At 35.0% G+C, this 21,769-nt stretch overlaps 1 protein-coding gene across 4 annotated transcripts in view; it reads left to right on the top strand.

Annotated features, from left to right (window-relative positions):
* SUFU (SUFU negative regulator of hedgehog signaling) overlaps positions 1-21,769 on the top strand; it is a 77,666-nt gene that overhangs the window by 19,048 nt on the left and 36,849 nt on the right. For 2 of the 4 annotated variants that reach the window (XM_087964630.1, XM_026666984.2), the window contains exons 4-10: positions 5,023-5,165; positions 6,470-6,555; positions 7,754-7,826; positions 9,211-9,367; positions 9,938-10,049; positions 15,362-15,496; positions 16,851-16,989. In XM_087964630.1, coding sequence (XP_087820756.1) covers positions 5,023-5,165; positions 6,470-6,555; positions 7,754-7,826; positions 9,211-9,367; positions 9,938-10,049; positions 15,362-15,496; positions 16,851-16,989 — 845 coding nt within the window. The remainder of the gene's footprint in view (positions 1-5,022; positions 5,166-6,469; positions 6,556-7,753; positions 7,827-9,210; positions 9,368-9,937; positions 10,050-15,361; positions 15,497-16,850; positions 16,990-21,769) is intronic. The other 2 variants (XM_087964631.1, XM_026667069.2) reach the window with 1 other exon arrangement.

The following is a 21,769-nucleotide window of genomic DNA, read 5'->3' as shown; positions in this document are numbered from 1 at the left end:
TTACTTTAAACTTTAGCTGTTTTTTCCCCCAATAATTAGCTCTGATTCCAGCTCCTTTTTCATATATATTTTATTAATTTGAATTTTGCATAATTTGTCTGAAAGATGAAAGTCATATTTTTATTTTGATAAAACAAATTAGAAGCTATCACTTGTACTACTAAGGACTCTGGAAACTGTTCATGATCTAGGAATAAGGACTTTGAATAAATAAGGACTTTGAATCAGTTAAATAGTGGTATCCAGTTTATTTTAGAGACCAGTTTAAATCCTGGAATTATTTGACCTGTCTTTTTGAGTTAGTATTGTTTTTCAACTTAAAATGTCTCTCCTGTCTATTTTTTATTTACAAATTGGTTTTCTCTGGTTTGACAGTTTGAGATTCCTGTTTCACCACTTCAGTCCCAAGAGCCAATAAATAAGTTAGTCCCAACCTTCTTAATTATTGATTAGAAATTAGTTATCTTTCTTTTACTGAAGCTTCACTTGTTAAGCAATCTCATTCAATATTATTTGACAGGCAAAGTTTAAATATTTCTCTGGCTTGTTTCTGGACTTTCTTTTATCTTAAATGTTAATTTATAGAATATTCAATACTTTTTGCTTGCAATATATCTTGCTTGCAGATTGCCAATGTAAAAATGTATATAAATTACTGAGTCCTTGGTGCTCTCTAAGCTTGGTTGTTTTCTTGTAGAAGTTTCATTACCAAACTAAGTAACATCATTAGTGTTAGCAGGGAAGGGAGATGGTCATTTTATGTCAAAGGTCTTGGTGGGAATAGTCTTGGTGATTTTACTTAGAATTAAAGAAAATGGAAGCAAGCTCAAGATGAGAAGATTAGTAATTGAAATGTCTTTTCCATTAACAAATTTTCTAAATGGAAGTAATATTTCCATTTTGTTTTGTACTATTTAAATTAACTTTTGCTTCAAAAGTTTTAACTGTTTTTACATTGAATCTCAACAGCAGTAGCTTTCTGTAATTCAGTTCTCTCAAGCCTCAGCAGTGTTTTGTTCCTGTGTACCAAGTAGATGTTGAGTAATATTTCATGGGATAATGACTGCTTTGACCTCTAAGCAAGTGGTTCATGATTCAGATTTACCTTTCAGTGGTTATTGAGTGAATCTTTTTAATTTTGCATTCAAGTGAATTGTAATCTTGATCATTTAAGTGTTGGGAGTGCTTTGGAAACACATTCAAATTGCTTCAATTATTATTTGAATCTGTGCCATCTTTGTTGGAAGTAGACTTTAATACAAGAATATTTAAACTACTATTGTAAAAATATTGTATTGTTGAATAACTGAATAACAAAAGTATTACAAACAAAATGAAGTAATTTTAATTGATCATTGGGTATGTGAAAATATTTATAATTTCATTTTAAAATTGTTCTAGAACAGGGGTATAAAAGTGGCAGCCTGCAGGCTAGATGCATCATGCACAGGCCACGCCCATCCCAGTTCTGCAAACGGGAAAAACATCGCGAAACATCACGTGATGGCAGTGTGACCGGGCGAGTTTGACACCCGTGTTTTACAATGTCATATTTTTGGTTCTGTTACTTATAATAAGCATTTTCTCATATAATGCAGTAAAAGTTAGATAACATTCTAATATTCATGTATCTAATGCATTTATTGGAAGTCATAAATAATTTAAACTTCCAAAATAACAACTTATGTCACCACAGAATATTGTGACTAATTCAGAATCCAATTTTTCAGTTCTCAGATTATTTCTGGCACCACTATAATTATAGCACATCTCACCTCAGCTATGATATGCGAATCCAGTGACAGCTGAGAATCAAGTTGTGCTCTAAGATTATAAACCTTCACCAGCTTCATCAAAAACAGGCTTACTTTCTAATTTCAACTGTCATTATCAGTTCCAGTTTTATTTTTTGCAACAGCTCCTCCCTATTGTCTGATTTTAATTTTTCTCTCATCTATCAGTTTCCAATATTTTAACAAATTGGGATCTACAATTCCTTCTTCCATTCTAGCTTTAAAATTTGCATATCAATTAGATTTATTAATAAATATTTATAAAAATTGTGACGGTTTTTTGTCTCATAGGATTTAGTGATCCTCATTGAATTTCAACAAACCTCAATTTATTTAGGTATCTCAGAATTTAAAAATGCTGGTGGTCCAAATCAAGGTGTTAATAGATGTTTTAATTGTTATGTGGGTGGCAATAAAAAAATGATATTTTACCTTTTAACAGAGCTAATAAAAAAGATTCTTAGTTCTTATCCACTAATTGATTTAAAGTAAAAATCATAGCATCCATCCATATTTTTCATATAAGAGGTTATAATTTTTAAAGTTATTGTTATTTGTATCTTCTTAATTGTTTTCCATTCATTTAGGACATTTAGAATTTTGATACAATTTGGGTTGAATGATAACCTTGGAAGATGATACAATTCCACTGAAAATTAGAAGAATTAGTCAGTTTCAGTGATTAAATGTCTGCTTAGTGTTTTTTCACAAAAACTTCAAATTGCATAGCAATAATTTGTCTTGATAATGATTTGATCCAAGTATTGTGGCAACCTCTACAGAAAGACAGGTCTTGCATGTTATTACACAATAGTAAGGTCCGTTGATATTGAATTTACTTACTCTGAGGCTTTTAAATTGAATCCATATAATTTTTCACATAGTTGGTTTCTGTAGTTTGATTGAGCAGTCAGTGTGAATGTTGCATTTGTAGAAGAAAGACGTTTCTTAAATTGTCTTCATCCAAATAGATACAAATAGCATGACTTTCAGCAGAGATATTGTATTAGCATTTGAAAACCAGTTATAAATGGTTGGGATTTCCTGAAGGAAGAAATCTAGGCAGTAAAATACAGAATCGAGAGAATATTGTGACAAAAACACAAGCCTCAGAATAAGTATCTTTATATAACTTCTTTCATTGTGGAAAATAGTGACCGGGGTTTACATTAATTAAAGCATTTAGTTAATCGGAGTCCTGGCTAGTGTTTTATGTGACTTGGAAGATATTGAAAATTGGAATCATAAGGACTCTTAAGATGGCTTTGATAATTGTTGAACAGCTGCATGTCCCTCTTCTTTATAGGTCTTTACATGCTTTTGAAATCTGAATGTATCAATTGATTTTCCATACATGTCTGTTGAAATGTGAAATATTTCTTGCTTAGGTTACACTTTACTTCCCTGCATCCTAATCCTCTGGCCAAATTGCTGTAGCTTCATGGTGGTCAAAAGACCAGGTTTCCCTTGAAGGCTGTGATGGTTTCCAATGAAAACATTTCTTTTTCCTAACCTTCCTGAAAGATATTTCTAAAGTGGATTTGGAGACTAAAAGTTATGTCATTTCCAGCCACTATAGCATAACTCTAATAAATGCCCTAACCCTCATAGTTGTTGGTCAGTAGAATTTTGTTTTTCTGTAGCCATGAAATTAATGGGACATGATCAGATTCTCTATGGATCCAAAGATTCCCTATGGATTAGTTAGGATAATACAGGAAGGTTGTTGAAAATGCATATGGTATTAAACTTCTTTGCAATCATTCTTTTGTGCAAACAGATGAAACTTAACAGAAAATAATGGCATATCAAAATCTGAGCTTTTGTTACCGCCATTAAGACAGCACTGTAAGCTAGTAGCCAATTATGAATGATAATAATATAAGGATTTTAACTTTACTGATATATGTTAAGCATTTTTTTTATTAGTTTGTAGAAACAAATAAAGTAGAAGTAAATTTTTGACAAAATATTTGGGTTCCTACATTGGGATGTTTTAGCCAGGGTCTGAACAATTTATCAAGATCGTATTTATTTATTTAGCTTTATTTATTTATTTCTGGCCTTTATTATATTTATAAATAACTCAAAGCAGCAAATGTACCTAATACTTCTTCCTTCTCCTATTTTTGTACAACAACTCTGTGAGGGGAGTTGGTCTGAGACAGAGTAAGTGGCTCAAGGTCACCCATGGCTTTCATGGCTAAGGCAGAGTTTGAACTCCTGGTGTTCCAGTTTCTAGCCTGGTGCCTTACTGTTTTTGTTATAACTTTGTAAGCCACTTTGACTCTTTTTAATGAAAAGTGGCACATAAAGTTGCAAAATAAAAAATAATTCACTACATTTTCCTGTTTACTGGAACTTAGGGTTCCTGCATTGGTTGGCAGGACCAACATTTTATGTGGAAAAATTGATGAAATCCTGATAAATGAGCATGATGATCAAACTGTCCTACTGTACCAGCTTGCTAAGTAGAATGAAATTGAAAGAGAATAGTTACTTCATAGAAGACTTGTTAAAAAAAATATCAGAGTGGTGACTTTTTTTGGGTTTCTAATCAGTGGTGCCCAGAGGGGTGTGTCAAACCATCAAGATGTTAGTCCCAACAAGTGTGATTGAAATTTCACATGTTTTTATATACAGGTAACCCTCGACTTACAACAGTTCATTTAGTGACCGTTCAAAGTTACAACAGCACTGAAAAAAGTGACTTATGGCCATTTTTTACACTTACCGCCATTGCAGCATCCCCATGGTCACATGATCAAAATTCAGATGCTTGGCAACTGGTTCATATTTATGATGGTTACAATGCCCTGCAGTCATGTGATCCCCTTTTGCGACCTTCTAACAAGCAAAGTTAATAGGGAAAGCAGATTCATTTAAGAACTATGTTATCAATAGCCATGTTATTAACTTAACTGCAGTGACTCACTTAACAGCTGTGGCAAGAAAGGTCATAAAATGGGGCAAAACTCACTTAACAAATGTTTCACTTACCAACACAAATTTTGGGCTCAATTGTGGTCATAAGTCGAAGACTACCTGTAGATGTTAGCCATTTCACTTTAAAAACAAAAGAATTATCTTCATTTTTATACATAAGAACAATAGAAAATAAATGGGTAGTGTTTCTGTTGTAATCTTTTTATGGCGATGTGATGCTTGTTTTGGCCATTGATTGATTATTCCAGTTTTTAAAGAAGTTTTCCTTCATTTTCCTCCACAGAAAATACATTCTGTAGTGGTGACCATGTATCGTGGCATAGTCCATTGGACAACAGTGAGTCTAGAATTCAACATATGCTCTTGACTGAAGATCCACAAATGCAGCCAGTTCAGACACCATTTGGAATTGTAACATTTCTCCAGGTACACTGTATTCTCTAGCAGTCAGTAAATTCTTATAATTGTCTATAAGAAATACTATTTTATTTTTCCAGATAAACAATTATCTGTCGTATTATGTCATTATTTAGATATTAAAAAGACATTATATACTATTTCCCATTAAAAAAACATGTAAGTAATTTTGGTCAAGGCAAAAGTACTAAGTACTTCCCATAATAATTGTGATAGTCTTTTAGGTTACTTTAGTTCATTTTCATCAGACTTCAGTTTCTTTCTTTTGTATATCTAATATATACAGGTAGCCCTTACAACCACAATTAGGCCTGGAATCTTGCTTGTTGAGCAAAGCAGTTGTTAAGCGAGGTGCCATGTGACCACTTCACCCAACAACTGCAACCCCTAGCTTTCTCATTGTGGTTATTAAGCAGGCCACCCGGGAACCCCTAAGTAGGGCAGGGAGATGGCCCAGGCCTCCCACCACACCTGGAAAGCCCAGGCCTTCTCCCCATCCCATCAGGGGAAATGATCATGGAAACACTGGATTTCCCTTGGCATGCTGGAGAGATGGACCTCAAATCTGATGAAAATGCTGGCAGATGCCAGCATTCTGAGTCTTCCAGGGGTGGGGAGCATGTTTCTCTTTCCCTCCCCCCTGGAGCCTTTCTGAGCTTTCCAGAGGGGAGGGAAAGATTCGAAACACTCCTGTTTCACTAACATTGTCCTTTCCTCTCCAGAGCATCTCTGAGCCATCTGTTAGGGTGGGGGAGGCAAGTGAACGCCAGGGTTCTGAAAGGCTACAATTGATCTTGGCCAAAAGGCATTCACTAGAGTTTTCCCCAGATTTTACGTCCCTCCATCACAGAGCTTCCCCCCACCCCTTTTGTTTTATTGTTTAAATTTGTGCTGCATCGTGCTAGTTTTTCATATATATATATATATATATATATATATATATATATATATATATATATATATATATATATATATATATATATATTTGTTTTCTTAAGTTTTGGGTACTTACATGTATGGTGGCTGGTTGTTCGGTATTTCCCGTCATTGTAGTTGTTCTTTTAAAGTTGAGCAAGTTTCAGCAGAATCTCATCTGCCAGAAGCCTGATGATGGCAGATGAGATTCTGCTGAAACGCTACAACTTTAAAAGAACAACTACAATGACGTGAAAATACTCCGAACCAAGTCAACACCATACATATATATATATATATATATATATATATATATATATATATATATATATATATATATATATATATATGTGTGTGTGTTATGTATAAAAGATCTTGTTATTATTTTATTGTTCTAGATTGTTGGAGTATGTACAGAAGAGCTTCATGCAGCACAGCAGTGGAATGGGCAGGGTATACTAGAATTGCTTCGGACTGTTCCTGTGTAAGTAGAGCATTTCCACCTGATTTGGAAGTCACACCAGCAATTAAAAGATAATGTCTGATTAAGATAATTTCAGCCACTTCCAAATGCTACACTTGAAATAATCTTTTTAAAAACCTGTACACTTTAAATAGCTGAGGTTCTTCCCCCCCCCATCCCATTTCACACGACAACTTGAAATTGCAATTTATTTGGTTTGTTTATGGCATCACCATAGCAGACAAACCAACTAAAGCCTTCCAAAGCATCCTAAGGAAACCAAAAGATCCAGCAGGCCCAGAAGAAAAAGCAGGATATATATAGTCGTCTATAATATACAGTGTAAGGACTATGACAGCCACTAGGTAGGACAAACAGGCGGAAGACTAGCAGAGCGCATCCATGAACACCAACTAGCAGTCAGAAGATAGGATGAAAACTCCTTTATTTCACAACACATGGACAGACTTAATCATAGTTTCAGCTGGAAAACGGACCATCCTAGATCAAGCCAAGTCCAAAAAACACTAGAAAATTCCTGGAAGCAGCCACCAATAGGCGGCACATAGAGAGAAATAACATCTCTATACCATTCAAAAGAGACAATCAAAAAGGAAAAAAAAGAGACCAAAATACCTCCTCACCAGCAAACAACACCCCGATGAGCGGAGATTAACACCAAGATTAACACTAGACCAACAATCAAGAAATAAATACCTCAGTCAAGAAACTGCCAGGTCAGACAAACAAGCTAACAGTAAGCAACAGCCTAATCAAGGAATCACCAAGATCATTCTCACCATCACCGACAGTACAAGCCTTTAATATATAAAATGAAATCAATCCACACTCCCTTCTTGCACCAATGAGCTTATCTGGTTCAGTACTTAAATGTCCGCAAGAAAAAAACCACACTCGGAGTACTCGGAACCTCAGATTTCAACCCTGAGCTACAAAGTACTCTCTTCTATTGGTTAGTTTATGTAACAAGGGGAAAATAAATAGCTTCAGAAGGAAGATATTTTAGGTATCATATTCCCTTAGGATTGTGATACTTAAAGAATTATGTACATTCGTACAAATTTGATAACCTGCAAAGAGGATCTGAGAAGGCATTTTGTGGTCTGAGATATAGTTAGCAGAGATGCACAAGACACCCTAATATTCTGGGGATAATTGCAGTTAACTATTGTTCTTTTTTTTTTTTTAACGTCTATAGAGCAGGAGGTCCGTGGTTAATCACAGATATGCGACGTGGGGAAACAATATTCGAAATAGATCCACACCTGCAAGTATGCATTTTAATTATTTAGTTTATTGATATTTCATGATGAGTGGACACAATTGCATTTGTAATCCAAAACAATTCTCCCTTATATTTGAATGTTCTCAGAAAAAATAGCCAATTATTTTGTTACTTTGCTATCAATTTTTTATTTGTGAGTCTTCATGCTTGCAATCCTTGGAACCATAGTCAATAAATAGCTCAGTTCAGATTAGTTACACTGTTGCTACTGAACTGTGTCAGAGACACCATTTCCTTCCTTCCTTCCCTCCCATATATTTGTAAATACACATCTCCAAAATGACTCTGTATGGCATGCAGTAAAAACAAAACAAAAACAGCAAAAAGGCCCATTCATGTGCAGATTCCCTGGTCCTTGTGTGCTTGGGGGAAGTTGAGGGATTGAGGTATGAATGGAAAGGCACCTGTTACTTGCCTTGTTTTGTAGAAACCAATATGATTTGTGATAACTATAAGGATTTCAAAAGCTTCGAAAAACTATATGTAACCCTTCACTCTTGGGTTGAAAATAGACTAACATGCTGAAACTGATCTTTGCAACCATTGACAGTACTGGAATATTAGATGTGAAACTTTCATCTCAGAGTGAAGTCTTCCTTCAGTACATCAAACATCATAACGATAGTTGATGGATATATAGTTTCTGACAGTTTCTTCAGTGATATTCTCAAGCAGCCCAGGTGCACGTGTTTGTTTCCATGTGAAAAGGAAAATTGAATTATTATTTTTTTCTTCTGTTCATATCAAACTGCTGCAGTTCATTCCTTCTTATTTTAAAAGCCAAGACTTAGTTTAACAGCATCATCTGGTGGTGAATGTTAGTACTGAAGTCAAATCGTTTTCTTCTGTTGAACTGGTAGTTTCAATGAGATGCAGGAATATCTCTTTCTGCTATTGATTTTGGAAGTAAAGCATGCTGGGAAAGTTAATGGTTGGAATTCATTAAATTTTATTTTTGATTCAGTGCTACACTTACGTGAAATGTGGTTTTGAATTAAATGCTGTGACTCAGGACATCAATTGATATTTGGTAACTCAGACGTTCTGCCACTGCTTGGTGATAAGAGCATAGGCTTCATCATGCACAACTCCAGAAGTTCAATGCCTCCAGATAGGGCTGGAAAAAAAAGTCCCATGAAGCAGTGTAAGTGATATTACACTGGGCGGAGCTACAGTGTATTCTGAGTTTTAAGGCCATTGTATTCACCGGCATTGATTTGCAGCTGACTTTTGTGTGTTTAGAGCAGTAAAAATGAGTACTGCAGCTCTCAGTTTCTCAGACACTTAGCATTATAATAAAATATATGTAATAGATCCTGTAATGATAGAACTATGTTCTCAAATGTGTGCTTGTTTGGGATCCCTTTAAGCAGGACCGAGTTGATAAAGGGATTGAAACAGATGGCTCCAATCTAAGCGGTGTCAGTGCAAAATGTGCTTGGGATGACCTTAGCCGGCCACCAGAGGATGATGAAGACAGCAGAAGTATCTGCATTGGTACACATCCTCGACGACTGTCTGGAAAAGGTAAGCTAAACTTTGATCACATCAGCCTTAGGGTTTATTTGGTCTTAATAGTTAAGGAACCAGGCTAAAAAGCAAGGGTCTGTGAGTTCAGTTCCCACCGCCTTGGCCATGAAAGCCTGCTGGGTGGCTTTGGATAGTCAGTGTCTCTTGCCCCAATCCACCTCACAGGATTGTGAGGAAATACTGTGTGTGTGTGTGTGTGTGTGTGTGTGTGTGTGTGTGTGTAAATAAATTTAATGCCTGTGACTTTGTGTTAACTTTATATAACATTTTCTCAGGGGTGAAGCCAGAGGACCAACAGTGCTATTATATTCTATAATGCTTCATTCAGTGCATTGTGACTAATATTTTCCAAAAATCATAATTTGAAATGTTATTCAAAGCTTAAGCTTTGTGAGTGTTGTTTATATTAAATAGAAACAAATATAGTTACCAGTTTGCTTCAAGAAACTATGTTTTTTTATATACAGATGAAAAAGAAAGCATAGTCTTTGTTTTAATATTCCAATCTACTGGTTGAAAGATCACCTCATCTAGATTTAACTCTTTTTTTAATTTCTGAATTTTCAGACACAGAACAAATTCGAGAAACTCTACGAAGGGGATTAGAGATTAACAGCAAGCCAATTTTGCCACCAATTAGTACTCAGAGGCAGAATGGATTGAACACTGACAGAGCACCGTAAGTCTTATAGATGAATCTTGAAGTGGGAAAGAATAAGTTTTTCTCATTTTTCTTAGGATAACAATGGGAGGAAAGGCTATTTTTGTATATAATATAATATTTATAATACAATTTTATAATATATTATAATTTAATGTTAATATAATATTGGTACTATACTTCAAATATATTTTATTTAACTGTGTATTTGCAACATTTTATATTTGCTTTTAACTTAGATACTTAAATTTAGAAACTACCAAAGTAGAATTTGATATATGGTATATAAAAATATGAAACAAAATAGTAAAAATGGCTTAAATAATCAAAGGAAAGCAAATAACAAATCATTTATAATTAGGGCAGTTGAAAAGAGTCAGTGGAAAACCTGGCTAAATAAAGAACATTTCAGTTTTTGCAAAAATACAGGTTTGGGAATGCTAATCTCTGTTTGATATTTATTCCACTGGTAAACATCATTAAATTAAAGTAGCATAAAGCAGAAATGACCTTAGAAATTATTTAATCTCTGCTCAGTGTAGAACCTTAGACTATGGTTTTAACTTATGTACATATGTATGTATGTACATATTTACGTACAGACAGACAGACAGACATTTTATGTGGTAAGATGGGCAGACAATACATTTTTAAATAATTAAACAAATAAAATATCTCTAACCAATGATCCAGCCTCTTTTTCAAGTTCACCAATGAAAGGGAACTCATTACTTCATGTTGCAGCTTGTTCTTCTGGCTGGCAACTTGTAAATTCAAGATGTTCCTCCTTGCATTTAGCCTGAGCCTGCTTACTTATAGATTTTACTATACTGGTTCTGATCCAGATTTCTGGGACAATAAGTCTACTGTCTTTTCTGTGCTATAATATTTCAGGTATTTGAAGCATATCTTTATAAGAGAGAATGCTTGTCTTTATACCATAGTTATGTGAATATTGGCTAGCCTCCGTACAGTCATCAGAACATCAATATGAGGGTCAAACCCTGCCTAAAAGCTCAGAATCTAAAGATCAGAAGTTAAGAAAGAGAAATTGAATGAAAGGCTAAGCTATCTCACATTCTAAAATAAATGTGTTGACCAAGTTACTGTATAGTGTGAATTTGAGAATTTTCAAGTTATTAAACATCAGTCTAGCAAAATAAAAAGCATATATACCAGATAGGAGCATATTTATTAATATCAATAGCTGAGGTAGATCATATATGTAATTAATTTACACATTACTAGCAATATGGGATACATAAGAAGTAACTGCATTTGGGTCAAGTTACTTGGTCTTTTGTGTACATTAGGTATACATGTTTCTCTCTGTGTGTGTGTGTGTATAAAGAAAAAAACAGAAGTTAAGTTTTATTTTTTTATATTTCTTAGTTTCAAATGTTTCTTTGCCCTCTATAGAATATGAATAATAACATATTATTGTTCACAAGTAAACAAAGGATAGTTGTTTTCAAGTAAATTCGGAAATATGCGCTGTTAACAAATAGAGGTTTTTTTGTCTGTATCCTGAGTTGGCTGTTTGACTTATTAGCATTACATTAGATTCTGCACATTACTTTTTATAATGCTGATTATGAATGTCCAAGGATTACAGCCAAACTTTACAAAAAAAAAGAAGAAGAAGAAGAAGAAGCATTGGCACCTTTAGAAGAAATTCCAGGTTGATATAACTAGAAAATATCTAAACAGTCTTTTCTGTCCTCACGCCTTTCCCTGCCATATCAGCTCAGTAGGGACTATGTGCTCTCAGAAGTTACATAAAGTAAAGTGAACCAGTGGTGTATAGAATATGATGGCTGGGCTAATAGGCATAGATTGTTCTCCTTGGAAGAAGAGCTGGCTGGAACCTTATATAGTAAAAAGTTATTTTAGAATGGAGAGTATGTTGTAGTATAACTTATAATTAGCATTTTATATGTTCTGTAACTTCATATCTCTAACTTTAATTATTGGTCCTCTGTTATAAAAGTAAACAAAAATTATCTGTTAAAATAGGGTTGGGTTAGGGTTAGGGCTGCAGACTGTTGTGTTAAGTAACTTTAATTTACTTTTTAGAACTTTTAATTTAAGTAACAGGTAGGCAGTGGAACATTGTATTTGTGCACAAGTCCACTTCTCTCTATCTCTGAATCAAATACCCCAGACAATAGATCTCATAAAAATAGTCAGCATTTAAGGATAACTCCCCTAGTTTATTTCATTAGTAAGCTTTAATCTGTTAATCAATGCCTGTCATAGCAAATCTTAGTTTCTCCTTTAATTGGACTATAAGCAATTATTGAAACTGGTCTCTCAGATTCTTAGAATTTCAGAAAAAGTATAGGATATTTAAACCGAGTAGCAGGCAGTTGGGTTTTTTTCCCCTGGAGAATTTATATTGATTGCCTTCAAATGACATGGTTTATATCATCTGTCTCTAATATTGCAGGAGGATCAAAGATGGTTGAAAATTTGTTTATGTGACTATGACTCTGTTGCTTTCTTAGCAACAATAGAGATGTGGTTTTCCAGCAAATTATTAGCTTTGCTTCTGGTACCCAAATCCAGATATGAAGTTTAATACAGCAGCAGCTAACAGCAATACGGCTAACAGTGCTGTTGGTTCATCTTAATTCACAAGATGTAGAAACCAATTCAGGCTGTTAGTAAGAACAGAAAATGAAGGAAGAAATAGTTGAAAGTCAGCAAAAGTCACCTTGGTAACTGCTGCATTACACTCATTTAAAATGAAGAGACTTCAAACATTGACTACAAAAGAATTTAATCATCTAAAGAATTAATCTGACAACTGCCCACACTTACACCTCCCACAATCCTTCAATCACTCAGAATAAGGTTTAATCTCAGATTCCCTTGCAGTTCCATAAAATGTTAGATATGCAGTCTCATGCTGGGACATTTCCAGCATATTGCTCTCATTTAAATGCACCTTCTCTTTCCTAATATAGAAGTCATGGCTCTTGTCAGGTTTTATTCATTTCTTCCTGGATATAAGCTGAGAATCCATGAATTATTTGTGTTGGTTGAGTGGAGAATTTTATGTGGCAGTTTTTAAAATACATTAGTTAATGACAACCTGAAAATTTTTGTGTTAAATAGATCTGGTTAAGAGTACTTTATGTGTGTAAGAGCAAATGAAGATAAGAGATGATGACCATAAAAATGAAAATAACAGAAATAAGTAGAAATAAAACTGAAAACACCAGATACAAAACCTGTATTAAGCTCCTGCTTTCAAAGCTGCATTTGCAGAGGAAAAAAAGCTGCAGTAATAACTTCTTTGACTCCCCCTGATTTTCCCTAACGTGTTAGAAATTCCATCACCCCCTCATCTAGGTTGTCTTCTTCCCCAGGACCATGCATGGTTTTCATTCAAGCTAAAAGAATGAATACTTGATTCTTTATTCAGCTTAGTGTAGGTTATTGAAAATCTTATATGTGGGTGGCCCTGCCAATACCCTTCATTCTTAAGAGCTGGCAAGGCAAAGAGAAGGCCTTCATTTCAGTTACAAAGAAAATGGAAAATGGAAAAACCCCTATAAACAGAAATCTTCAGCTGCAGGATCTAACAGATTTTAATGAAAGATGGATTTTAGGGAAGCTTGTCCCAGGACCATTATTTAGTCAAGAGGTAAAATTCAATAGAATGTGGTCAAGTGAAGAAATTAGGCAGAATAACATTCAGAGCAAAACACTGAATTGGAAAGAAAGGTTTAATAATAGATTCATTTATTTCAAAAGTTAGAATTACTTTATTTGCTAATACAAACATCCCCACTTAAGCCAATAGTTCGTTCGGAAAAAATTCAGATTATTAAGGTATAAGTATAGCAATATATCTTGATGAAATATGTGACAAAACATAATGATTCAATACTGACTCCTGAAATTACAAACACATTTTTATATCGTACTTGGTATACTCTCAGTGCTAAAGATATTCTGTAGATTCAGACATACCAGCTTTTGTTCATAACCTTATTTCTAGGCAACATTTATTCTGAATGTGGAATTTGTTGGTCTGGTACAGACCAGTTCTGAGCAAGATAATTTACCATGATCAAAAAACCATAACCACGTAATCATATTTAGATGATTAGGGGACTGGAGGCTAAAACATATAAAGAATGGTTGCTGGAATCAGGCATGTCTAGTTTGATAGAAAGAAGGATTAGGGATGACATGATAGCAGTGTTCCAATATCTCAGGGGCTGCCACAAAGAAGAGGGAGTCAAGCTATACTCTAAAGCACCCGAGGGCAGGATAAGAAGCAATGGGTGGAAACTAACCAAGGAGAGAAGCAACTTAGAACTAAAGAGAAATTTCCTGACAGTTAGAACAATTAATCAGTGGAACAACTTGCCTCCAGAAGTTGTAATTGCTTTAACACTGGAAGTTTTGAAGAAAAGATTGGATAACCACTTGTCTGAAATGGTATAGGGTTTTCTGCCTAAGCAGGGGGGTTGGACTAGAAGACCTCCAAGGTCTCTTCCAACTCTGTTATTCTGTTCTATATAGGATAACATTAACCATTAAGAAAATTCAAGTCCAGACTCCTTTTTACTAATAATATATAGAAATCCCAACTAAATATGACTTAAATGAATTGTTACTTCCATTGGTTAGAACGGATTAGACTGATGTTTTTTTTAAAAAATTACTAGCGCAAGTTTCAGAGTTATCAAAAGTGCAACTTTCCTGTGAAGTATTAAGTATACCCCAGACCCAGCTCTCAATATTCTTTTGCTGCTTTCCCCATCCAGGTAGTGCAAGGATCCAATCCACCCATGGCAGAACTGAAGTTACAGATAATAATTAATAATAAAATTATTATATAAAAACAATAAAACAAGTTGGCGAAACTTCAGCAAAGGGGACTCTACAACAGGGATTTAGAGATGCGTCCCATGTCTGCAATCACACTCACAATCAGGTCATGGATGAAATTGGATTTGTTACACATAGATCTGATATAGAGGCCACATATATCACATATTTTGTAAAATATGTTAAGTTTTAAAACCTAAGTATTGCTTCAGTAATTCTCTGCTTAAGGATTTACAATGCCAGTTTAGTATAGTGGTTAAGGCTCTGGACTAGAAAGCAGGAGACTGTGAATTCTAGGCCTCCCTTAGACATGAAGGGTGAGTGGCTTTGGTCAAATCACTCTCTCTCTCCCCCCAATGTATCTCATAGGATGGTGGTGGTGGTGAAAATGGGGGGCAGGAATATTAGGTGTACTCCACCTTGAGTTGACCTAAAATATATTTAAAAGGTGGGATAAAAATCTTATACATTCTTTGATTTAGGAGTCGTAAGGACAGTTTAGAAAGTGACAGCTCAGCAGCAATCATTCCTCATGAATTGATTCGCACAAGACAACTTGAGAGTGTGCACCTAAAATTCAACCAGGAATCAGGAGCATTAATTCCACTTTGTTTAAGGTGAGTAGAATGTGAGTTTTCATACAAGGGACTGTAAGGACCATTCTGTTGTCTCTACATTACTGAGGTCTCTTCAACTAGATTTAAAAAGCTAAACTGAATATTACAAAGTATTTAACCATGTAATATATATATGCCTAGGGGTTGAGGAGTGCTATTCAGAGGGCACTCCATGAAATGAGCAATGTGCCCTTGTTCAAAATGTGAAAGTGCTGCATCTCAAAGATTTGGCATGAACCTCCAAGAGACTTATTGCTTTACTACAATAATAATTCCATGCAGATATTTTCCCTGAAAGCATACATATTCAAACAACAGGGGAGGACCTTGAAATGTCTGTTTAAAGCAGGGGTGTCAAACTCACAGGCCGGATGTGTCACGTGCTGGCCTCGGCCGCACCCAGTTTAGTGAAGGGGGGGAAATCCCAATACGTCACGTGACAACGCTGTGACGACGCGAGTTTGACACCCCTGTATAAAGTGTTTGTTTTGTGCAACCCACACCCTACTTCCTGCACTTGCACCTCAATCCTACTTTCCTCCAACTTGTGTGTGGCCTATGTGGGTATATTTTCTTAGTTTGTATTTTGGGGTTAAGAAAGCAAACCAAACGGGACTGTCTGGATTGTCATTGGTAACTGACGGTAACTGCATCATACTTTATACAACATTGCTTAGCTACAGCAGTCTGGTCCTAATTGCCATCGTAATCTTAGGACTCTGCATTTCAAGGTTTTGGTTAACTCTTACATGTCAAGTCTCAAATATCTGAACTGATTAATTCTAGCATATTATATTATGCTGTGTAATCTTACCACAATGCAATATTGTATTTTGTTGTATAATTAGATTATTATATATTTTTACTTGAATTCCAAAATAGCGAATTTTTCTGGTAACCTTAGGAAATCTTCCAGCACACATATATTATCTAAATTTGCTATTCAAATACATTTGTTTTGGTTTATGAAAAAGCATATATTACATTTAGATGGAATGTGTCTGGAAGAGAGAAATGTAGGTGAGATATAGAATTCCTTTCATTTAACTGCATCTCTTTCGTTTCATCAGTCATTGTACTGTGAAAGTTTCTGTGATACAAGTCATTGAGTTTGCAGTTTGTGTATATTGGAACTTAGATGAATTTTCTTTTTTTACCCAATCCACTAGAGCCTTAATTACTGTAGTCAAATTATAGTTGTTTCTGTCCCTCGTCTCTATTTCATTTTTTTATCTTGAACTTTAAAATTATGGGCCTAAAATATTATATGTATTGAGGAATATATATTGTGACAGAGTGCCACATGGGGAAGACCGTATTGATTTGAAAGTCATTTTTTTGCTTATTGTTTCAGAGGCAGATTATTACATGGTCGGCACTTTACATACAAAAGTATTACAGGAGATACAGCAATCACTTTTGTATCTACAGGAGTTGAAGGGGCCTTTGCTACAGAGGAGCATCCATATGCAGCACATGGACCCTGGTTACAGGTATTTTATTTTTATATTTTGTATTTCTGAATAAGAACCAATTTCTCCCATTTTGTTTCAGATGCTTTAAGTTTTTAATAATCATTTTTTGGTTTTGCTGTATTATTTTTAGGCAAAGAATGCCTTTGCATTCTTTACCATTTTTTAAAAGTATTTAGAAAGCGGAATTATAAGTAAAAAAGAAATGGCAGTTTTTAATACTCTTCTCTATGTAAACAGCAATTTTATCTTCCCAAATCCCAGAACATTTTACAAACTGCATCCTCTAATTCTTTCCCCCACTACCGCAATGCAGTTGCCTTTGTAATCACTGTTGTTTTCAAACAGTATGCAGCAATTGAAAAGGCAAGGCTACAATATTTGAACCTATTAAAAACTCAAAAAGAATGTCAAAACAAGTAGCGTTGCAAAACATCTTCAGGATAGAATGAAGAGACCTATTTTTAATTCTTCCTTCTTCACTTAGAAGAAACAGTGGCAGAATTTTTAAAGTTTTCTAGAAAACTAGTTACGGTTCCACAAAACACACTACTACTACTACTTTCTATCTTTTGTTTTATATTTGATTAACTCTCAGGAATCCTGTGCACTGAATATGTTGCTTCATGTTTTGTAAATTCTTTCTGTTGTGACTTCTTGCATTTCCCAATCAAGACAGGAAGTAGAATTAAAACACAGGATAAAGTAACAGCAAACAGTCTTATGAGGAATTATTTGAAGTAATTGAATTATGGTATATGTGGCTCACAAGATCCATATATTCCTAAGCTTTTTCTTTTCCAAAAGCCTAGAGTTTAAATATATAATTCCTATCTAATTTTAAAAGAAAATTTAAAAACCTTTTTGTGCAGCTATTTCTGATTTAAAACAGTTTCCAAAATTAATTTTACTTTTTTACTTGAAGCCCTTATTCTTCGCTCCTCTGGATGTCACAGTCAAATCTTCTATAAATATTTCATATTTTAATGTTGCCCACAGATAATGGCCTGTTTGTATTTTTGACTAGAGTGTCTTTGGTTTGTTTTCTATACACATTTTTCAAGTGCACATTTATGGTAGAGATTCAACAGTAGGTCCATGTTCTGGTTATGTTTTCTGTAGCTTTACCTGTATTAGCACAAGGAATTGCCACTTAGGATGTACAAATACATATAGCACTAGAGATTTTTCATAATAGCTAAAAGATAGTCTGAAATGGTTGGCTCTGGGTGCTCTTTTCTTGAAAAGTTATCTTAATAGGTTTTACATACCTCCTGACAATGCTGGTCTTTAATTTAGATAGAACTTTGGTATATATGGCAATATATCAAAGCAGTAATAAATGTAAGTTTATCGTCATCAAAGGAGCCAAGAGCAAACAGAATAACAAAGAAAATAGCATACATTTTGACATATGAAAAACAAGTTGTTCAGCAAATAGTTTCTTCCTATGTCTAATTATGGCACGGAAAAAAATTGGCTGCAGCCAGAGTCACATTATTGTATAAAAGAAAATTTACATATACATGGTTTAAATTGCTCATTGAAAAATCAATAAAAGGGAAATAATGGTGTCTTTCAGATCAATATACAGTGGAATCTCAGGTGGCAAACGCTTCTGTTTGCGACCAAATCGGGTTCCGACCAAAAAATCCACCCGATTTTTCTACCCAGCGAATAAACAGATTCCCTTTCTCTACTGATTTCCCCTTCCGCGCATGCGCAGTCCACACAATTTTTTTTCCACGCATGCGCACTCAGTTGTGCTTCCGGTCACGACCAAATCGGGTTGTGACCGTAGTCCTGGAACAGATTACGGTTGTGACCCGAGGTTCCACTGATGTCCACAAACCAAACATGTGCTCTATAGACTCTATTTCTGAGTAATTTTCAGGTCTGGTTAATAGCAATAGCACTTAGACTTATACACTGCTTTATAGTGCTTTACAGCCCTCTCTAAGTGGTTTACAGAGTCAGCATATTGCCCCCATGTTATATAAAGGCATATACCGTATATACTCGAGTATAAGTCGACCCGAATATAAGCCGAGGCACCTAATTTTACACAAAAAAACTGGGAAAACTTATTGACTCGAGTATAAGCCGAGGTGGGAAATGCAGCAGCTACTGGTAAATTTCAAAAATAAAAATAATTAATTTGGGAAACGATCTCACTATCATGAAAGGTTTAATTGATTCACTAACCCAAAAGAAGAAGATGATGATGACAGCGGGAGGCAGGAGTCACTCTCTTCCCCTCCCTCGGAGGCCCCTGAGTCAGGAGTCACTACCGCCGGCGCGGCCCCAGTCCCGCCGCCTCGGGAAGGGAAAGGCAAAGCGCTTTTGCCTTTCCCTTCCCGGCTGGGCTGTTGGGAGTCGCTGCCGCCGGAGGCCGCGACTCCACACCATTTTTTTTTTCAGAGGGAATCTGACTCGAGTATAAGCCGAGGGGATTTTTTCAGCACAAAAAATGGGCTGAAAAAACTAGGCTTATACTCGAGTATATACAGTATCTCCTTAAAGGTTGTTTTACATTCTGACAATGTTAGCAGAGACTAACAGGGCTTAGTGAATGATATAAAATTTTACTTCCAGAGATTGGGATGTCTGTCTCTTTTTATACACACACACACACACACACACACACACACACACACACACACTAATTAATTGCAAATTGAGTATAGGCCAGCAGTTGTGACATGACTGCAAAACAGCCTAATTCTGAATTAGAGGTAGATAGTATTTCCACTTTGAGTACTGTGTCCATTCTATGTATCAAAGTTTAAGAACATTTCAGAGAAATTGGAACAAGTTCAGAAAAGGGCAGCAAAAATAATTAGAGGATTAGAAATATAGGCTTTAAGAGATGAGTATAGTATAGTTAGTTTTGAGAAAAGACAGTTGAGGAGAGATTCATATAGAAAGTCAAGATCTATACACTTTCATTCAAAATGTAGAATCTAGAATTCTAGATTCGGCTTATAGAAAGACAAATTTTCATTTTAAAAAACCCTTCCTAATAGTAAAAACAATTTGTTAGTGATGTCAGTTATCCAAAGGGCGGTAAGGTTCTCTTTATTCAATTATGTTCAAGCAGACACTAGAAAACCATCTGTCTGATGGTTCTTTAATTTGGATTTCTGCACTGAGCAGGGTTGGACTTTTGATGGCCTAAATGTCACCTTCCAGCCCTGTAATTTTATTATTCTGCTGGTAATACTAGTCCTTCATAATGATTTGCAGAATGTGGTTGGATTTTGTGTCACTTCTTCAAATCTCTCTTAAGTAATTTTATCCATTTATGTAAATGGAAAAATGGTAACAAACACATTCCATTCTTGCCATTACTAGTTCCATTATATACTCTACTATTTGCTTAAACAGGTTTAGAAATGATTTAACATATTGTGCACTAGGCCTGTTCCAGTAAGGAGATCTGGAAGTAAACATTTCACAGTTAATGGCTTTCCCAGAATTTGTGACTTTATATATTTCCTGCATGTCAAGCAAAGTATCCTATTTTCTTCTAGGTGCCATAAGAAGCTTTAAAAAAAAGAAGGTGGCAGCTTGATTCTAGAATGTCTTTCTAAACAGCCTATATTTTTAATTTTAAAAAGAAACAGTTTTACATTTTTATTTTTCTTGTTCACTAAGTAAGCATCTTGGCTTTTTTTTTTTTTTTTTGCCTAACTAACTTAATGATTAAGAGTAGTTGTGCATAGGAGAATAATCTCTACTTCACCCAGCAGGTTTTTATGGTTCCCGGAAAGTAGGATCACTTGTGAGGAAAGGAAACTTGCAGTTAAGAAATAGTAGGTTTACATTCTTCACCAATGGATAGCTCAGGTTCTTAAAGCCCATTGCATGAAATAAATATATTCAGCCCTCCCTGTATGTTCTAAGACAATGAAGTTTTCTGAAACATCTAGATTGAAATGTATTGCATAGAAAACAGCAGAAGTTGTGGCACTTTCGAAAACTAGCAGTTTTAGCATTGATATTTATGTACTAAAGTCTGCTTTTGGGGATATATGTATATATGAATGAAACAAATGAAATTGTTATCAGTAAAAAAATTATGTAAAACTTTTAAGATGCATAAAAAGAACATTCATATACAGTTATATTAATATGTGCTTGAGAAGAAATCACCTATTAAGATAATTCAGTTACATCTTTATCTCTATATACAAATAAACAATAATTGTTACACATTTCAACATATTTCCCTCTGGCTTATTACTGCCCAGGGTTCACTATTCACTATCCTTTGTCCCTTATTCATTATTTTTCCAGTATGACAAACAATTACAGTAGACCTAACTTATTGATTGTTCATAACAGTTATGTAGCAACAGTTCAAACTTATGACAATGCTGAAAAATAACTTCATGACCAAGGTGCTAATGTATGACCTTCACAGGGACCATCAGTTTAATCCCACCTTAGCCATGAAAGCCAGTTGGATGACTTTAGGCCAGTCACTCACTCTCAGCCCAACCCACATCAGAGGATTATTGTTATAGGCAAAATAGGAGGAGAAAGTTATGTTGGATATGTTCACTACCTTGACTTCTTTGTAAAAAAATAATAAAGGTGGGATATAAATATAAAATATGTCTTTCTCTTTCAGTCATGTGTTCATCATGAAGTCAGTTAGTACCTGATGTCCTGTGCCTAACATTTGTTTCCTTTCTCTCCTCCCCCCCTCCCCCCCAAATAGAGTGGAGAGATTAAACAAGCAATCTCTTTCTAAACTGCTTTTCTCAAGTTAACTATTAACATGTTAGTTAGCTAG

This window comes from Notechis scutatus, chromosome 4, assembly GCF_049901735.1.
Source record: "Notechis scutatus isolate UNSWTSFEM ecotype Mainland chromosome 4, rNotScu1.2, whole genome shotgun sequence".
Taxonomy (NCBI): domain Eukaryota; kingdom Metazoa; phylum Chordata; class Lepidosauria; order Squamata; family Elapidae; genus Notechis; species Notechis scutatus.
Note: the sequence above shows the minus strand (reverse complement) of the source record. Positions and strands in the feature narration are given on the sequence as shown.